Source organism: Chiloscyllium punctatum, chromosome 46, assembly GCF_047496795.1.
Source record: "Chiloscyllium punctatum isolate Juve2018m chromosome 46, sChiPun1.3, whole genome shotgun sequence".
Lineage (NCBI taxonomy): Eukaryota > Metazoa > Chordata > Chondrichthyes > Orectolobiformes > Hemiscylliidae > Chiloscyllium > Chiloscyllium punctatum.
Window position 1 is genome coordinate 36588037 of NC_092784.1, and position 19728 is coordinate 36607764.

Consider the following 19728-nt stretch of genomic DNA (forward strand, 5'->3'; position numbering starts at 1 on the left):
TTTCGTATCATCCGCAAACTTGCTCACCCAACCTTCTAACCCTTCCTCCAGGTCATTTATAAAAATGACAAACAGCAATGGTCCCAAAACAGATCCTTGCGGAACACCGCTAGTGACGGCACTCCAAGATGAACCTTTGCCATCAACTACTACCCTCTGTCTTCTTCCAGAGAGCCAATTCCTAATCCAAACCTCCAACTCACCCTCAATGCCATATCTCTGTATTTTCTGCAGTAGCCAACCATGGGGGACCTTATCAAACGCCTTACTAAAATCCATATATACCACATCTACCGCTTTCCCCTCATCTACCTCCTTCGTCACCTTCTCAAAGAATTCAATAAGGTTTGTGAGGCACGACCTGCCCTTCACAAAACCATGCTGACTATCCTTGATCACATCATTCTTATCCAGATGTGCATAAATCCTATCCCTTACAATTCTCTCTAAGACTTTGCCCACAACAGAAGTGAGACTCACTGGCCTATAGTTACTAGGATTATCCCTACTCCCCTTCTTGAACAAGGGAACCACGTTTGCTAGCCTCCAGTCCTCTGGCACTACTCCTGTCGACAAAGAGGACACAAAATTCAAGGCCAATGGCTCTGCAATCTCCTCCCTTGCTTCCCAGAGAATCCTAGGATAAATGCCATCAGGCCCAGGGGACTTATCTATTTTCACCCTTGCCAGAATTTCCAACACCTCTTCTCTACATATCTCAAAGCCATCCATTCTACTTATTCGTGCCTCAGTATTCATATCGACAACAATGTCCTGTTCCTGAGTGAATACTGACGAAAAGTATTCATTCAGCGCCTCCCCAATCTCTTCAGCCTCCACACGCAACTTCCCATTACTATCCTTGATTGGACCTATTCCTTCCCTAGTCATTCTTTTATTCCTAACATACCTATAGAAAGCCTTAGGGTTTTCCCTAATCCTACCAACTAAGGACCTTTCATGTCCCCTCCTTGCTGCTCTTAGCTCTCTCTTCAGGTCCTTCCGGGCTACCTTATAACTTTCAATTGCCCCTATTGAACCTTCACGCCTCATCTTTACAAAGGCCGCCCTCTTCCATTTAACAAGGGATTCCAACTCCTTATTAAACCACGGCTCCCTCACACGACCCTTTCCTCCCTGCCTGATAGGTACGTACTTATCAAAGACACTCAATAGTTGCTCCTTGAACAAGTTCCACATATCAATTACGCTCTTGCCTTGGAATCTACTTTTCCAATCCACACATCCTAAGTCATGCCTCAACGCATCATAATTTCCCTGCCCCCAGCTATAACTCTTGCCCTGTAGTACACACTTATCCCTCTCCATCACTAGAGTAAAAATCACCGAATTGTGGTCACTGTCCCCAAAGTGCTCACCTACCTCTAGTTCTAATACCTGGCCTGGTTCGTTACCCAGAACCAAATCCAGTATGGCCTCACCTCTTGTTGGCATCATGTATCATCATTCCTTCAGTGTTGCTGAGTCAAAATCCTGGAATTCCCTCCCTAATGGTATTGTGGGTTGACCTGCAGCACATGGACTGTAGCTCACAATCACCTTCTCAAAGTGAACTAGGGATGGGCAATCAATGCTGGCCCAGCCAGTAACCCACACCCGTAAGTGAATTGTAAAAAGTCATGGAGTGGAGACAGTACAGAGAAGACTTATTTGCATGGTACCAGGAATTAGGAGCTTAAGTTACATGGTAAATAAGAGAAGCTGAAATTGTTCTTCATAGAGCAGAGAACGTTAGGGGAGATTTTGTGGAGGCATTTGCAATTATGGCGAAGTGAGTACATTTCAGTTGAGTTTGAGGAAAGCTAATGCTAAAAATCTAGTGATCTCTATGGAGTGGACTTCCTTTACTCAACAGCAGTTAATATCATCTGACAAGACAAGAAGATCTCAAGGGGTCTTGCCACAGAGATATCAGAAAGCATAGTAAACAGTATACAGTGAGGCAGCCTCAAAGACTAGAAAATAACTGTTGGGGATGGGTTGAAATTATGCAGTGGGTGACTCATTCGTAGTCGTCCAATTTAGGGAAAATAAATTGTGCCATACAAACCTTGAGTTATTGACTGTTTATTCGTGAGCTCACCGGAAGATTCAAGTCGACCTAATGGTCACAAGTCACTCCGACAAGATTCAGAGAGTTGCATGATTATATAGGTTACAATCATTTAACAATTAGCAAACTGTTAATTGCAATAGAATGAGCAGGCTAGGCACTTTGCCCAGTCACTAGCTTCAGTCACGCAGTATCTGGACAGTCTTAATTAGTAGCTGATAAGCAAGAGTTAGTATATAATAGGTTCCCATGCTGGAAAATAATTTATTTATCAGGCAATAATACAGCTGCAAGGCCAACCACCTCACTGAGGCTGGGAAACTACGAGCTTAGCAAGCAGACACTAATATGAAATTCAAAATGATTTCCATGCTTTTAATATATGACAAAAAAGCTGCTTTAGATCTAACAAATCTCCCACAAAATTTGACATACTTTTTTAATCAACCTGTTCAGAGATGTTGCCGCACACCTCTGGAATAAGTGGGACTTGAACCTTGACCTCCTGCATAGGAGCACTACCACTGTGCCACAAGATGGCCCTTTAAGGCAGCTTGCTGTTTCTGCCCAATTTTGAATTGCAGACCTTTCATGTGTCGGGTGAAAATACTAACCATTACACTACAGAATCCATCACCTTTAGTTTATTTTACCTCAGGGTACTTAATAATGTATATTATGATTGGATTAAGATGCAAGCTAAACTATAAACTTATCTTTAAAATCAAAACAATGTTTCAGAAGTATATATTTTTTCATCAGAATTAAGAAATTTGACATTGCACAGATATTAAAAGGCCACTGAAGCTTGAGAGCAACTGTTTGAAGATAAATCCACATTTGATATGTGGGAGGCTTTTAAAGAGAGGTTGATTAGAGTGCAGGATAGATAGGTAGCTGTGAAAATGAGGGATAAAAATGGCAAGATTAGGGAACCATGGATGACAGGTGAAATGATGAGACTAGTTAAGAGGAAAAAGAAAGCATATGCAGGGTCTAGGCGACTGAAAACAGACAAAGCTTTGGAAGAATATCGAGAAAGTAGGACCAATCTGAAATGAGGAATTAAGGGGGGCTAAAAGAGTTCATGAAATAGCTATAGTTTAAGGAAAATTCCAAAGCTTTTTATTCGTATGTAAGGAGCAAGAGGGTAACTAGAGAAAGGGTTAGCCCACTCAAGGACAAAGGAGGGAAGTTATGTGTGGAGTCAGAGAAAATGGGTGAGATTCTCAATTAGTACTTTGTGTCAGTATTGACCGAGGAGAGGGACATGACGAATGTTGAGGCGAGGGATAGATATTTGATTACTGTAGGTCAAGTTGGCATAGGGAGGGAGGAAGTGTTGGGTATTCTAAAAGGCATCAAGGAGGACAAGTACCCATATCTATTAGGAGGAAGTGAGGATTGCAGATGCTAGAGGTCAGAGTTGAGAATGTGGTGCTGGAAAAGGACAGCATGTCAGGCAGCATCCAAGGAGAGGAGAATCGATGTTTCACGTATAAGCCCTTCATCCTATGAAGGGTTTATGCCTGAAACGTCAATTTTCCTGCTTCATTCCTGATGAAGGACCTATGCCCGAAACATCGTTTCTCCTGCTCATTCTTGAGGAAGGGCTTATGCCTGAAACATTGATTCTTCTGCTCCTCGGATACTGCCTGATCCACTATTCTTTTCCAGCACCACAATCTTGACTTTGATCTCCAACATCTACAGTCCTCACTTTCTCCTAGTTGATTTTAACCCTACTGTGAAGCGTCTTCCAACGATGCTTACCTTGAAGACATTCTCCTCCTCTCTCTACAAGGATTCCAGTGAGTCTCTCGCTCACTGCACCCCTAGGTCATCTCCTCTGCACTGAAGCTCTTCAGCCACGTCCGGAAGCACACTCACTACCATAGCCACATTCCCTTCCTCAGTGACTGCCCACAGAACTGAAATCATTCCTGATGAAGGGCTTATGTCCGCAAAATTGATTCTCCTGCTCCTCAGATGCTACCTGACCTGCTGTGCTTTTCCAGCACCATACTCTTGACTCTGATCTCCAGCATCTGCAGCCCTCACTTTCTCCGAGTTGATTTTAACCCTATTGCGAATTCTCTTCCAAGGATACCTTGAATAAGTTATCCTCCTCTCTCTATAAGGATCTCAGTGAGTCTCTCTCTCTCTCTCTCTCTCTCTCTCTCTCTCACACTGCAGCCCACTCCCCCCCCCCTCCCCAGGTCATCTCCTCTGTCCTGAAGCTCTTTAGCCACGTCCTGAAGCAAGCTCACTACCACAGCCACATTCCCTTCCTCAGTGTATGCCTATGGACAAGTCATTCCTGATGAAGGGCGTATGCTCGAAACGTCAATTCCCCTGCTCCTCGGACACTGCCTGACCTGCTGTGCTTTTCCAGCACCACACTCTCAACCCGAATGAGATCTATCCCAGGTTATTGAGGAGAACGAGAGGGGAAATAGCTGGGGCCTTATCTTTGCAGCATCCTTGAACACGGGTGAGGTCCTGGAGGACTGGAGAATTGCGAATGTTGTCCCCTTGTTTAAGAATGATAGCAGGGATCGTCCAGGTAATTATAAACTGATGAGCCTGACATCAGTGGTAGGGAAGCTGCTGGAGAAGATACTGAGGGATAGGATCTATTTACATTTGGAAGAAAATTGGCTTATCAATGATAAGCAACATGGTTTTTTTGCAGGGAAGGACATGTCTTACCAACTTAATAGAATTCTTTGAGCAAGTGACAAAGTTGATCGATGAGGGAAGAGTTGTAGATGTCATATATATGGACTTCAGTAAGGCGTTTGATAAGGTCCCATGGAGAAAGTGAAGTCACACCCTGGAGTCCTGGGTGTACTAGCTAGATGGATAGAGAACTGGCTGGACAGCAGGAGACAGAGAGTAATAGTGGAAGGGAGTTTCTCAAAATGGAGAACTGTGACTGGTAGTGTTCCACAGGGATCCGTGCCGGGACCACTGTTGTTTGTGATATCTATAAATGATCTGGAGGAAGTCATAAGTGGTTTGATTAGCAAGTTTGCAGATGACACTAAGATTGGTGGAGCAGCAGAAAGTGAAGGGGACTGTCAGAGAATGCAGCAGAATTTAGATAGGTTGGAGAGTTGGGCAGAGAAATGGCAGATAGAGTTCAGTCCGGGCAAATGCGAGGTGATGCATTTTGGAAGATCCAATTCAAGAGTGAATGATACGGTTAATGGAAAAGTTGAGAATGCGGTGCTAAAAAAGCACAGCAGGTCGGGCAGCATCCAAAGAGCAGCAGAATCAACGAAGGGTTTCTGCTTGAAATGTCGATTCTCCTGCTCCTCGGATGCTGTGCTTTTCCAGCACCACACTCTCGACTCTGATTTCCAGCATCTACAATCCTCACTTTCTCCTGGTAAATGGAAAATTGATGTACAGAGAAATCTGGGTGTTCAGATCCATTATACTGAAGGTGGTGACGCAGGTCAATAGAGTGATGAGGAAGGCAAACGGCATGCTTTCCTTCATTGGACATTGGCAGGTACAAGAGTTAGCAGGTCACCTTAGAGTTGTATAGGACTTTGGTTCAGCCAAATATGGAATACTACATACAGATCTGGTTGTCACATTACCAAAAGAATGTGAATGCTTTGGAGAGGGTGCAGAGCAGGTTCACCAGGTTGTTGCCTGGTGTGGAGTGTGCTAGCTATGAAAAGAGGTTGAGTAGATTAGAATTATTTTCATTAGAAAGACAGATGCTTAGGTGTATCTGCTTAAGGTCTACAAAATCATGAGAGGTATAGACAGGGTGGACAGCAAGAAGCTTTTTCCCAGAGTGGGGGATTCAATTGCTCGGGGTCACGAGTTCAAGGAGAGAGGAGATGAGTTTATGGGAGATATGCGTGGAAAGTTCTTTGCGCAGAGGGTGGTAGGTGCCTGGAACGTGTTGCCAACAGAGGTGGTATAGGTGGGCATGATAGTGTCATTTAAGATGTATCTGGACATACACATGAGTGGGCAGGGAGCAGAGGGATAAAGATCCTTAGAAAATAGGTGACCGGTTTAGATAGAGGATCTGGATCAGCGCAGACTTGGAGGGCTGAAGGGGATGTTTCTGTGCTGTAATTTTCTTTCGTCTTTGCTCTCTGATGGTTAAAAAGGATTGAGTTTGTGCACAACAATATTGAGAGTAAAATATTCAGTTTGTTGGTACTGTATTTGTTTTCCAGTTTAATTTTTTTAACTCTGCATATTCAGCATGCACATTGAAAAACTGACATGGCTGAGTAAGCTGGTGATACAGTAACCAGATTTAGTCTGATGTAGAAGGAAATAGTTAGATGCTTGAGACTCACTTCAAGCCAGTAACACTCAAAATTCTTTTTTTCCCTTCATTTCAAAGGCGAAAACGACGCAATTTCAGCAAACAGGCCACAGAAGTTCTGAACGAGTATTTCTACTCCCATCTGAGTAATCCCTACCCTAGTGAGGAAGCCAAAGAGGAACTGGCAAAGAAATGTGGTATCACAGTGTCACAGGTACAGCCTACTCTCCCAGCTTCAGCCTGGGATTCGTCTGCAGTCCACATCCACAGATATCACTACACATTCCCCTCAAGCCAGCTTGGAGAAACAAGCAAAGCAACAAATGTAGGCGAAAAGCTTAATATGTAAATTGTGCTTTTATATCAGTACATATGTTTGATTACCTGCCAGGGGTTCTGGGATAAGATATTATGAGATATTGTACAATATTAAATTAATGATCGCTGGCTGCTTTTTGTTTCACATTGCAGTTTTACTGCATTATGACTTTTGTTGTAGCCCAAGACAGAGAGCGAGGTTCCGAACACTTTCGTAATTTTTTTTAATTGATGAATTTGTTTCCCAGACACAAAGGTGATGTGATTATGGTTTAGTACACTGACATTTGAGCCTGAAGTTTAAATGAAGTGTAACCTCATGTATGAACACTGCCATTCTTCCACAGAGGTTGACGCCTACTTCTTCAAGCTGAATATTAACTTTTAAATTAATAATTTACCTCAATTATACTGTCATAATAAAGCTCGTGATCCTTCTCTCTATGTAAATATATTCATGATTAAGATAAAACGGACTTACACTTGCAATGAAGGTAAATTCATATTCATTTTTGCCAATCCGGGATTGCTGTGAATGTCCTGATCTTTATAATACATCATTTATTTCTGCATACCTGCCAGTTTTTCCAATGCCATTGTTAAGCCAGTGATCTTCTTATCCACTCAGATGAAAGCTAAGCCAGGCTTTTTTTCAGAAGCGGAAAAAACTACAGTAGCTGCATGTTAAAGGTATAAAAGAGGACAGTAACTTCAGGTATCAGTTAGGTTTATGTCATCTACACCTCATCCCCTGAGTCCCCAGGTTGCAAGTTCAATATGTTAGAAATACTGTCACACTTAAGTGATCAATGCAGGGTCTGTAATTTGATCCCTTGGTGGTAGAAATAAATACTTTTTTGAGCCCGTCTCCACTTTTACAGCCCTCTTCCACCCATATCTCCAGCTATTTTTTCTTTAAATGAGCTCAGTTTATTGAATTGTCCATAAATTTGTAATGCGAGCCAGTGTGTTTTTGGTAAAAAAGAAAGTTTTACTTATGACATCACATTCCTTTGTGTCACTTTTTTTGCACTCAGGTGACCTTTTGGCAAAATGTTGACCGTTTTTGGATTTATAACTTGTACTGATAATGTCCAAATTGAAGTAAATTGAAAAGAATAAACCTGATAAGGCATTTTTGTTAATAATGGTACAGAACAAGCCTCCAAACATATCCAGTAAGCAGACCACTCCCTTTATCCAGTCACTGTTATGGAAACACCACTGAGTGTGTAGGGAATGAATTGATGTGTGAGTTCTCTTTACATAAACATTCTCATGAACCAGCTTGTACCATCCTGAAATTAGCCACTCATGGAAATATCTAATTTAAAGGAAAAATCTGTGTTTTCAAAAATAAAAACAATAGAATGGAATCTTTCATTTTAAACCCTAGTGGTATCCCTCCAGTGTTTTCATTTTGCATAATTTAATCATTTAAAGAATAGTGTTCTTTACCAGTGCAGATTAACATAGAGCAGGCTGCCATGTTGTGAAATGATTATTCCAGTTTGCAGCACTATCTTGTAATATTATGATGCCACTATGCTGTATGTTATCAGGCAAAGGTAAACTAAATAAAATGCATGCCTTAAATTTGAGCTGAAATTCTTGTTTCTGTGGTAACTGAGTCCCTGGTTCACTGTAGTGTGGTTATTAATCTGCTCTAGGCAGAAAGTGCTTGAAGCCTGAGAGATTGCTGGGTTTTTATTCCCGGAAAGATATTCAATAATCCCTGAATATTCACTGCACAAATTCACAAGTGGGCATCATTGGGAAAGAGACTGTAATTGCTTGCTACCTATCCTAGTAGTAAATGACAGAGTATCTGTGCAGGGTCAGCATCATCATTGATGAAGGACATTCTACCAAACTTGGCAAAGACTACATTTTAGTAAATCTCATCAAAAGCATTCACTTACCATTGAAGGAGAGACTGGGATTTTTTTGTTTTGTTTTGGATACCTTCTCATTATGGTGTTGTAAACATCAGAAGCAAGGGTGGTTTCTACTGAAAGATTGTTTAAATCATAATTAACTTTTAAAATTTTAATGGTGTAAAATATGTAAAAAATTATCACAAATGTATATCATTTCTGATTTTTCTGTTAGAAAACATAGACTTTTCCTTTAAACCTGCTGTAAGAATATTTTAATAATTTTATCAGACAAATTCTAAAAGAACATAAATGCCATATCAGGTCTATGCTTTGGAGTGATACATATTTTTCAATTAAGTATAACTATGGGTTTTTAAATTAATATTAATATACTTTATTTTGAGTCCCAGTGTACCCAATTACCAGAACCTTTGATATATAATTCATGGAAGGATGATAAGCTACTTGGAGCAAAAGAGCAATTATTTGAAATGAGATGAGCTTCTTAGTCACCTTTAAAAATAATGTACCATTTTAAGAAAAATACACTTGACCTCCTTGCAATTTTCATTGTGCCTTTTTAACGTGGTTTACTTCAAGTCGTAAGAATTAAAGTGGTTCAGATGGCGAAAATAGTTGTTAGTTCAATCTAAGAATCTCCAGTTATGCTTCCTAGTAACTCTTTACACTGTTTGATCAAAATCAAGAATGGTCTATGGTGTGATCTAAATTTTTTTTAGTTTAGTTTTAATGATCATATAATGTGGAGAGTCAAAATATGCAATGAATACTAGTATCAAAAAGGGAAAACAAATTGGACCAGATCTTTGCGATACCAAATGGCCCATCAAAAGATGGATATGGGGCATATTTATATAGATATAAGGCTAATGAAAGCAATTTAAATGCTCCTGATGTCTCCTGTTTGCTGTTTGCCAGAGCTTTTATCATTCAACTATCGTGTCTTCCATTATTGGCATGTTTCACCATGCATCACACAACAGAAAAGAACAACTCATAAAAAGTGTATGGTTTCATATGACAAAATGAACAGTTTTACACTAAGTGAATTCTATTTTGTCTAGATTAACCATCATCCTCTTTATTTTATGGATGTAATATTTGCAAGAACCACCTGTCTCTGTTCTTCTGAAATTTCTTGTTTCCATCTGCTGACTATATCATAAATTTTGTATTATATGGTGCACAATACCCCTATATGAATTCCATATAAGTAGTCTGGAGGATCATAATGATGGGTAGTGGTGATAATAGGGAAGTTTAATTTTAATACCATAACTATCAAAATCAGAACATGATCAAAATGTTTACTGTTTCTAAGTGCTACTTTCTGATGTGATGCATTTTAATTGGCTAAAATAAAGAAAACACAAATCAGAAACAAGTTCTGTGGATGTTGGAATCTGAAATAAAAATGAGTCAAAAAATGTTCTAAATATTTCTGTGGAGAGAAAGAAAGAGCAAATGTTTCAGTTTGGTAAGTTTTTAACTTCCACCTGAAACATTTGAAAATCCAATGACTGCTAATGCATAAAAATTATAAATATAAGAAAAAGGAAAAGAACCAAGTGTATTGCTCAAAATATTTTCACAAAAAAATCTTCATTCACTATCTTTATCTGAAGTTACCAAATCAAAAATTCTCATTTGCTACTGTAAGATCCATGTGACTATAAGTGCAGGGTCTTATTTTATTATGATTGACAGGCTGCCTTGTGTTTCTACTGCTTTCTTCCTGACACACCCATTTTCTCAGCGCAATTTCTAAAAAGTGGGAATGCACAACTTAAAGCAATTTGTCATTTTTTAATGACTTGTAGGGTAGCTAACAGATTTTTCAAATACCTCTTTGGAGGTCTTCATGATGAAAAATGGACGCGAGGGCTACTGTTCCCTCGCTACCACAAGTTTATCTCTCGGGCTACTATCATGTGTAGATAGAAGAGACTGATGAGGAAGGTGCCAGCAGTATCACCCCCCAGGACCTGATTTCATGTAGGAAGAGATATATTGAACTCAGAGCAACAAAGGTGAGTACAGCTCTTCATATCTTTTTAACAACCTGACAATACTTCCACCTCCTTCTTCAGCATTCAAAACATACTCAGCTCTTTCTTTGTTCTTTTTGCACCTTAGCATTGTACGATAGGTACAGCATTGTTTACTTATATTAGCTTTCTATCTACTTATCATTCCCTTCATCATCTTCTCCCATCCTCATTCTATTTTGCTGCTTCTCCCAATCTTAACACATGCTTCACAATCTCAGGATGCATACAGCTCCTTTTATCTTTTCAACCTCACTCATACCTACTTTTTCTACAGAACAGAATAGTGTATAATGCTGCAGAGAGGATCAAGACCATGGGAGGAATAGCTAACGTTTTAACTCTTATCCAAACAAAGTAGGAAAATACTGGTAATCAGTATATGGGGAAATCATAAACATTGGGGAAGGCGAAGCTGGCAGCTTACTTGATTAGTAACTCTTTATTCACCTCAGAAAATGTTCAGTATGTTTCATAACTGCAAGAAAATTCTAAAAATTGTCATCCGCAAATGTTCAGTGTCATCCTCACTCTTGTCTTTTCTTCCTTTCTTCTAGGTCTGCTTAGCAAGAGCTTCCTGAAGAAGACTCTTAAAAAGAGAACAATTCTCCTGACAATGCACTGTCAGGCATCACTCCCACACATCAGCGCAGATACTGAGCAGTTTTTGTAGTTAGATAGTTTAGAAGGACGTGTCAGCAGGTGAAAAATCCAGGAATAGCATGCACTAAAATTAATTGACGTCTAAAAGCTGGTGTGTGGAGGTTAAATGGTCTTCCTTTAGCTCAATATATAGAAACCAATTTGAGGACTTTTGAGCCCATGTAGCTTTTGAAATGAAATAGCTTGCCTTTCCAAAGCAAGTATATAAAGTAGTGTAAGCAGTTTCAAGAATATAGCTGAGAGCATGGAGGAGTCTCTAGTCAATGAGGTTCCATTTTCTGTGATATTTGCAGTCTGTAGGCTGTGTTACATAGTATTTCCATCTTTAGAGACACTGCAATTGGACTCTCACATTAGTTAATGTCAATAGTCTTTGCAGCTTCTGGGCATAACCTCGGAGAGACAGTTTAGTTCAGCACTTCAAAGAAATCACTCATCGTTTGCAGTCTGCTTTCATGCTAGCAGTGGAGTCTGAGTTGCATGTAACATCTGTTTTGCTACCCTTTCAGTTAATATCTAACGTAGTGCCAGTGAGGTAGATGTGTCAGACTGCTGCCTGTAACATGTCTGTCGCATGTTTTGTCAGAAGGTATTGGGATGGCTTTCTTTTGTTTGCTCACCCCCTTATCGTCTCTATCTATAGAAAACTTCTATTCCTTTCTCTCCTCCTGAATATATGGCAAGAATGCAGCGCACTACTTTAATGTGGGTGACTCCTTGCAGAAAATATCTGTCTGGATTTCCAAATTTCTGATTCAAAAGCCTCATAACGTACTTGATAATTATCCTGGTGACTGGGTATCTCAACTCCAACAGTCATCCTGTTGCTTAGAAAGAAGGATCAAATATTAGGAGATTATATTTGGTTGTTTTGCAGGAAAAATATGTTGCAACAGCTGCCTGGCTACCTTGCGCTAATTGTCTAAATCCTGTTTATGTGGCAAAGTGTTGGCCTTTCTATTACCAAATACTTTGGATTCTTGTTCTCATTTTGGCCTGATGGCAATAACTCTGTGGTCAATCCCACACTGGATACAAGGGAAGCCAAACACCTCTGCAAATCCTCATATTCACTTGAGTTAGCTATTGAATTCAACGAGAGAAGTGATACACTTCCCAGCCTCGGCCGAGAAGGCATTGGTCACCTATTTAATTCAAATAGCTAGCTTCCGCAATCTGGGAGAGGTGAATGATATTCTGTCTAGCAGGCTGGAAAGATCCAGTGGCAAAGATATAAAATGACTGTGGCTCCATTATCCATAGTCCATCAGACGGTAGGCCCAGATGTTTGCATCTGGAGATATTGACCAGTGCAGTGCCCCACATAGATAATGATAGATAACTCTGTGCATGAACACCCTGTTTGCTGGACATGGCTTGCTAACAAGCAGCCCCTCCTTCTGTTTTTCTGTGATAGGCCCAGCTGCTACTGGTTGCTGAAAATGCTGGACCTCCAACTGACTTGTAATAAACAAATTGAGCAAACAAACAAGAAAAGAGGAAATAAGTGAAAAAGAAGCAATCAGCAGCTAAGAAACTCTGTGGTCAATCCAAACAGCACGTGGATCCAATTGCACACAGTTGAATGCCCCACTCAATACATTTTCAGTGACTCTGGTTCACTGGCAGAGTGAGCATTGGGCAAGATGGCCATTATCTTGTGTTAAATGGAAATGGGATCTTAATTGTGCAGCCAGACACCAACTTTTATATATATATATTATATATATAAAAGACTCCTAACACAATGAAACCAGAACAGAGCAAAAGTACTCTGCAACGACAGTTAAAAGCCATTACCTAATGATTGGTGTAATAAAATTGGCTTAAAGTGTGTTTTACATTTTTTTTCTTAATTATTGAGAATTGGTGTTTTCCACATCTATCACTGATACCAATTACTCCTGCATGGACCATTCCTAAAGCATTGAAGTTAGCATATGTATAGTGTGCAGAAATTCTCAGTATGCTTCAATTGGCATATTGTTGATCAATCTGAGCGTAGAGAAGCATGCTGTTACCAGGTTGTAACTATTCATCGGTTTTTAATATCAATTTGCATGTGCAAATTTCTTACAAAAATTCATATTCATTTTTTACTTCAGTCTGAATGCTCCATTTGTTTTGCTCTGTAGTTAGAATTTTAAAATAATTACTGTATATAGAAAAATGTTAGCAATTTCAAATTAGTAATTAATCATGGAACATGTCACAGAATCATCAAATTGTTACGGAGTGCCAGGGTAGGTGTTCTGAATTTGTTTTTCAAAATGATTTGAAATGAATAGGAATTGAAACTTAATGCTCATTCCATTGAAATCACATGATGAAAATATACTCCTATATGTTTGAGTTAAAGTATTCCATTTTATTGAATCCAAAGTAGTCGTAAAGAACTGGATGGTTCAATGCTATAGCTTGAAGTGCACTGTGATGTAACTGTGCCTTTAAGAGAAATTTGTTTTTGCTGTTTCTCTTGCAGAGAGGTTTTGCCACAGTGGTGGAAGAATGTCTGCTTCAGAAGCAGTGGGTAAACAGCTTTAAGGTCCCTGAGTGTTGTTTTATATATTTATGCAAAAGAAGCGTGGAGTCAGACATATACAGACCAGTGTTTTAATTTTGCCTCCAGTTAGGGTTTGGAGTTGACTGTTGAAGCTGATTCAAATAAGCTTTCTCTTTGCTGTAGCAAAAAAACCTTGAGTTCTCCCTCTGCTGTTAAATTATTTCTTTTGGTGTTCCTAAAATATGCCTGGCGGTGGTGGCGGAGTAGCGGCACCACATTCAAGCTCCTGGTCTGGGACTCATCTGTCTGCTTTCTTTGTTTCTTTTTTTACTTTATATTTGCTCTTACTCTTGCTCGTTTTTCTTTTTTCATTTCTTTCTCTTAAAAACCTTTTGTGGCGTCTTCAGCAAAGGGAGAGCAGGAACAACCTCCCGAGCATGTGCGGCAGCAAGGGCAACAGATTTGGCTTTCCCAGGCACCAACAATGGTGAGACTCATAGGGATGGAGAGTGAAACTAATGCACAGCATGGAGGAAAACTACCTAGTGCAGGGAGATCAAACCCCAGTGTGCAGGAGAGCAAATCTTGAGGCGATGTTAGCAAGCTAAGCCCAGCTATGGAAGATGTCTCTTGAGGATCAGTGGCTTCATCATTAACTAGGTCCGGTGCTGGCAGCGATGAATTGGTGATGGGAGGGCACCGTGACAACAGCAACACAGTAATAATCTCTGACATTAGTGTTGAAAATGTGTTGCTGGAAAAGCGCAGCAGGTCAGGCAGCATCCAAGGAGCAGGAGAATCGACGTTTTCCTAAAGGATTCCTGAAGAAGGGCTTATGCCCGAAACGTCAATTCTCCTGTTCCTTGGATGCTGCCTGACCTGCTGCGCTTTTCCAGCAACACATTTTCAGCTCTGATCTCCAGCATCTGCAGTCCTCATTTTCTCCTCTGACATTAGTGTGCCTAGTGCAGGTGATGGTAAAGGTGAATCAACCCAGCAGGAAAAAATGGCGTTTGAGAATTGGCAACTTCAATGTTAGTGTGTATTGTTACGACCTGGGGTAAACCTTCCTGCTTAATTTAAAACCAGCAACACAGCAAAGATTTATCCCATGCAGTAATCTGTAAAAATCAAATGGCCAAGAACTATTTAAAGTAAAAATTAACAACTTTATATCTCAAAGTATAACAATAATTAACTAACAACTATTTACTAATCCTTACTCTAACCTATCTTCCCTTCCCTTCCCTTCTATAATATCAGTCTGATAAAAATCCCAATCAAGCTCTACAAAACCACGTTTCTTATCTCAAAACCAGGCAGCTTCCGTTCTTCTATTTGGATCTTATTTATCTTAGGAATTTTTGTGTCACAGGTTACTGATGAGAAAGGTACTTTTAAGAGAGCTATTTTTCAAGCAGCCTGTTTACATGCTGGGCTTGGCAGTTCTCTCAACTATCTAGATTAGAGTGGTGCTGGAAAAGCACAGCAGGAGATCTCTCCACTCTGCAGGCACCCTACCTCTATTCCTGATGAAGGGCTTTTGCCTGAAACGTCAATTTTCCTGCTCCTCGAATGCTGCCTGACCTGCTGTACTTTTCCAGCACCACTCTAATATAGACTCTGGTTTCCAGCATCTGCAGCCCTTGTTTTTACCTAGTTCTCTCAACTGTTCAATTTTCCCCAGTCTTATACCTCTAAATCATCAGATTGTGTCATTGGCTTTTAAGATTGTCAATGTACTCAGTTCAAATTGGATTGGAGTTGAATATTTTTTCGGGGTATAATTTAAACTGATTGTTCAAATTCGAATTTGCATTTTTGTCTCATAGCAACTCAGCGAGTGTTGGTTGTGCTGAATCAAATGTTACTTTGTAAATTCTCCAGCACTTGGTGTACTTACCAAGTTCTTCACTCTCTTAAAGGTACACCTACATCTTCATTACATTGCTCCCCTTAAGAAAAAATGAACCACCATAATGAAAGGAAGCTTCATTTTATTCTCTACTTTTAAAACACACCACCCTAACATACAGATAATTTTAATAGAAGTTAACGTTAACTTTTTCCCATATACCTGTATATGCATAACATTAAATAAAGACAAATCTCATCTAAACTCGATCAGTTAAATCCGTAATAACGCACCTGCAGTTGCATTCTTCTGACCTGCAACAAATTATTTTTAAATGAAAAGTCTGTAATATAAGACTTCAACGAAATAGTCTCACATTCTTATCTTTAAAACGTTCTAAAATGTAAGCGGATTGTGGTCAGTGCATACAACCGTTTCCAACACATTGTTCGTGACATAGACATTAAAAAGGTTGTAAGGTCCATACCAAACTCAATAGTTCCTTTTTGATTGTGCAGTATTTCCTCTGGTGGATGTTGATCTTCTTTGAAACGTAACCAACTGGCAGTTCAATCCCATCCTCATCTTCTTGGAGTACAGCTCCAATTCCAATGTCACTGGCATCGATGGCAACTTTAAAAGGTTTTGAAAAGTTTGGTGTAGCTAAAACTGGTTTGGTGGTTAATATTGATTTCAAATGGCCGAATGCCTCCTGGCCTGGTTCTGTCCACCAAAACTTTGTGTTCTTCTTCAGCAAATTGATAAACGGTGCCACTACACTGCTGAAGTTTGGAACAAACTTCTGATAGAATCCGCTGAGTCATAGAGTCATAGAGATGTACAGCATGGAAACAGATACTTCGGTCCAACCTGCCCATGCCGACCAGCTATCCCAACCCAATCTAGTCCCACCTGCCAGCACCCGGCCCATATCCCTCCAAACCCTTCTTATTCATATACCCATCCAAATGCCTCTTAAATGTTGCAATTGTACCAGCCTCCACCACATCCTCTGACTGCTCATTCCATACACGTACCACTCTCTGCGTGAATAAGTTGCCCCTTGGGTCTCTTTTATATCTTTCCCCTCTCACCCTAAACCTACACCCTCTAGTTCTGGACTGCCCGACCCCAGGGAAAAGACTTTGTCTATTTATCCTATCTCTGCCCCTCATAATTTTGTAAACCTCTATAAGGTCACCCCTCAGCCTCCAACACTCCAGGGGAAACAGCCCAAGCCTGTTCAGCCTCTCCCTGTAGCTCAGATCCTCCAACCCTGGCAACATCCTTGTAAATCTTTTCTGAACCCTTTCAAGTTTCACAACATCTTTCCGATAGGAAGGAGACCAGAATAGCACGCAATATTCCAACAGTGGCCTAACCAATGTCCTGTACAGCTGCTACATGACCTCCCAACTCCTGTACTCAATACTCTGACCGAGTCCCAAGAATTGAAGCATCTCTTTCTTCAACATTGGTTGTGGAAATTCCTCTAAGGCCTTTGTCTTTGTGTTCTGTGGGGTCAACCTTCCATGACCAATGTTATGTCCTAAGAACGTCACCTCTGCTTTTGCAAATTCCATTTTATTAAAGTTTATAACCAGTTTTGCTCCTCATAGTCTGTCAAAGAGCTCTGCCAACTGTACCATGTGATCTTTCCAGGACTTACTAAAGATCACAACATCGTCCAAATAGTTCACAGTTTGTTAACCCAGCCCTGTTCATGAGTCTTTGGAATGCGGCGGGTGCAATCTTCATTCCAAAGGGCATCACTTCAAATTGATATAGTCCAATTGAGGTTCCAAATGCAGAATTTTCTTTCGCTGTCTCTGATAAAGTAAGCACGCATTAAGTCCAACTTGGGGGCGGCAGGGTGGCTCAGTGGTTAGCACTGCTGCCTCACAGCACCAGGGTCCTAGATTCAATTCCTGCCTTGGGCGACTGTGTGGAGTTTGCACATTCTCCTTGTGTCTGCGTGGGTTCCTCCGGGTGCTCCGGTTTCCTCCTACAGTCCAAAGATGTACAGGTCAGGTGAATTGGCCATGCTAAATTGCCCATAGTAGGTATAGTCAGAGAGAAATGTGTCTGGGTGGGTTACTCTTCGGAGGGTCGGTGTGGACTTATTGGGCCGTAGGACCTGTTTCCACACTTTAAGTAATCTAATATAATCTAATCTGGTGATGTAACTGGCTTGTCCAACTTTCTCTATACAGTCCTCCAATCTAGGAATTTGATATGAGTCCGATTTTGTAATGGCGCTGATCTTCCAATAATCCGAGAATCATTGAGTCCCATCCGGTTTGGAAACTAAGATGATCGACAAACTCCACTTGCTCTGGTTTTATTCAATAATGTCCTCATCGAGCATGGCCTCCACCTCCATCTGGTCCTGTCTAGCTTTGAACAATAGCATTAGTCCTCCTCATCTGATTCTTACCTATGTCCTTGTACTGTAGGAACAAATCTTTCAACTCCGTTCTATGCACCTGAGACAGATAGCTTACTAATCTATCCCACTATCAAGGATTTCTTCATTTTTTAATCTCTTTTAAGGCACCTCAAAATCCATATAGTCTGGAGTTGATTCCTCACTCTGTGGGGCAGTAACTAACACCTGTTTCTCCAGTTCTTTCTTTCTAGTGTAATACGATTTCAACATGTTTACATGACATACCCAATACCGCTTCAGAAAACATCCGAGTCAAGAGCCACCTGCTTCATTCTATACTGTGCTGTCTTTAGGTGCTATTTAGCTAACTCACCTACTCGGTTTAGTCTCTTCCTCACCTCCAATACATAATCTAAATGTGAGATCTCCGAATTTGATCTTGTCAACTTTTTCTTTAATTAGTTTCAAAGAGCCTCTCACTTCATGACCAAATATTAACTCAAAGGGAGTAAACTGAGTAGCTTCATTTGGGGCATCTCTAATGGCAAACAATATGAATGGGATATCTTTAATACAATCATTCCGGCAATCCTGACAGTATGCTGTCAAAATGGTCTTCAGGGTCTGATGCTGCCTTTCTAAAGCTCCCTGGGATTCAGGATGATGCACACTGGATTTAAAGTGCTGTATACCTAAGCTATCGATAACCTCTTTAAACAGCCTAGCAGTAAAATTTGACCCTTGGTCTAACTGAATCTGTCTGGGTAGCTCATACAACGTGAGAAAGATACTAACACCTCTACCACCTCTTTTGCCTTGATACTCCATAATGGAATTGCTTCTGGAAATCTGGTAGACATATCTATTACAGTTGATGGATTTTAGTACTGGATTATAGTACTGGTTCCCACTTTTAGTTCTTGGGAGGGGACCAACACAATCAATTATAAGCTGCAGTAAAGTTTCTTTGAATGTGGGAATTGACAACAAAGGTACTGGTTTTATTACCGCCTGTGGCTTATCTACCATTTGGTATGTATGACGCACATGGCAAAAGTTAACCACATTCTTTTGCATTCCAGGCCAATAAAAATGTTTTTGTACCTTAGCCTGAGTCTTTTGTACACCTAGGTGACCTCCTACAGGTTGTTCATGTGCTAACACTTCCTGTCTGTATGGTACCAGCAACACAAACTGGTGCACGTCAGCCCATTTCACTTCTGCACTAACCTGCCATCAAACTGCATTCCATCTGAGGATTCTATCTTTCAGATAAAAACCCTCCGGAATATTTGCTGCCTTCTTTTCAGAGTATGCTGTAACAAAGTTGGTCCCTATTTTTTCTGAAAGCTGTTCCTTGGCTCAAGGAGACTCTGACCTTGATTTTTTTCAGAGGGGGGATGTACTGGGCCGGGCTCTGATCAGTCTGGTTTGGTACAGAAATTAAAAGGATTTTGAGAGACCTTTTGTTTATATGTAAACAGAGGAGAGTTCAGGCCAAAGTGGTCATGTTTTAAACATGACCTGTATAATGAAAGTGGAGTGGTCAGGTCTTTAGCTAGCTAAACTGGGCAGTTTTAGTTCAGTCTTGAATGGGAAGTTCAGCAGTGAGCTGTGTGGAAACTCTCTCCCTTTTCTGCCCTTCAATTTCAACCTGTAAGCATGTGTTCCATT

At 40.4% G+C, this 19728-nt stretch overlaps 1 protein-coding gene across 3 annotated transcripts in view; it reads left to right on the forward strand.

Moving 5' to 3' along the window:
• pbx4 (pre-B-cell leukemia transcription factor 4) overlaps positions 1-19728 on the forward strand; it is a 586925-nt gene that overhangs the window by 454652 nt on the left and 112545 nt on the right. For 2 of the 3 annotated variants that reach the window (XM_072564028.1, XM_072564030.1), the window contains exon 5: positions 6456-6702. In XM_072564028.1, coding sequence (XP_072420129.1) covers positions 6456-6702 — 247 coding nt within the window. The remainder of the gene's footprint in view (positions 1-6455; positions 6703-19728) is intronic. The other variant, XM_072564029.1, reaches the window with a different exon arrangement.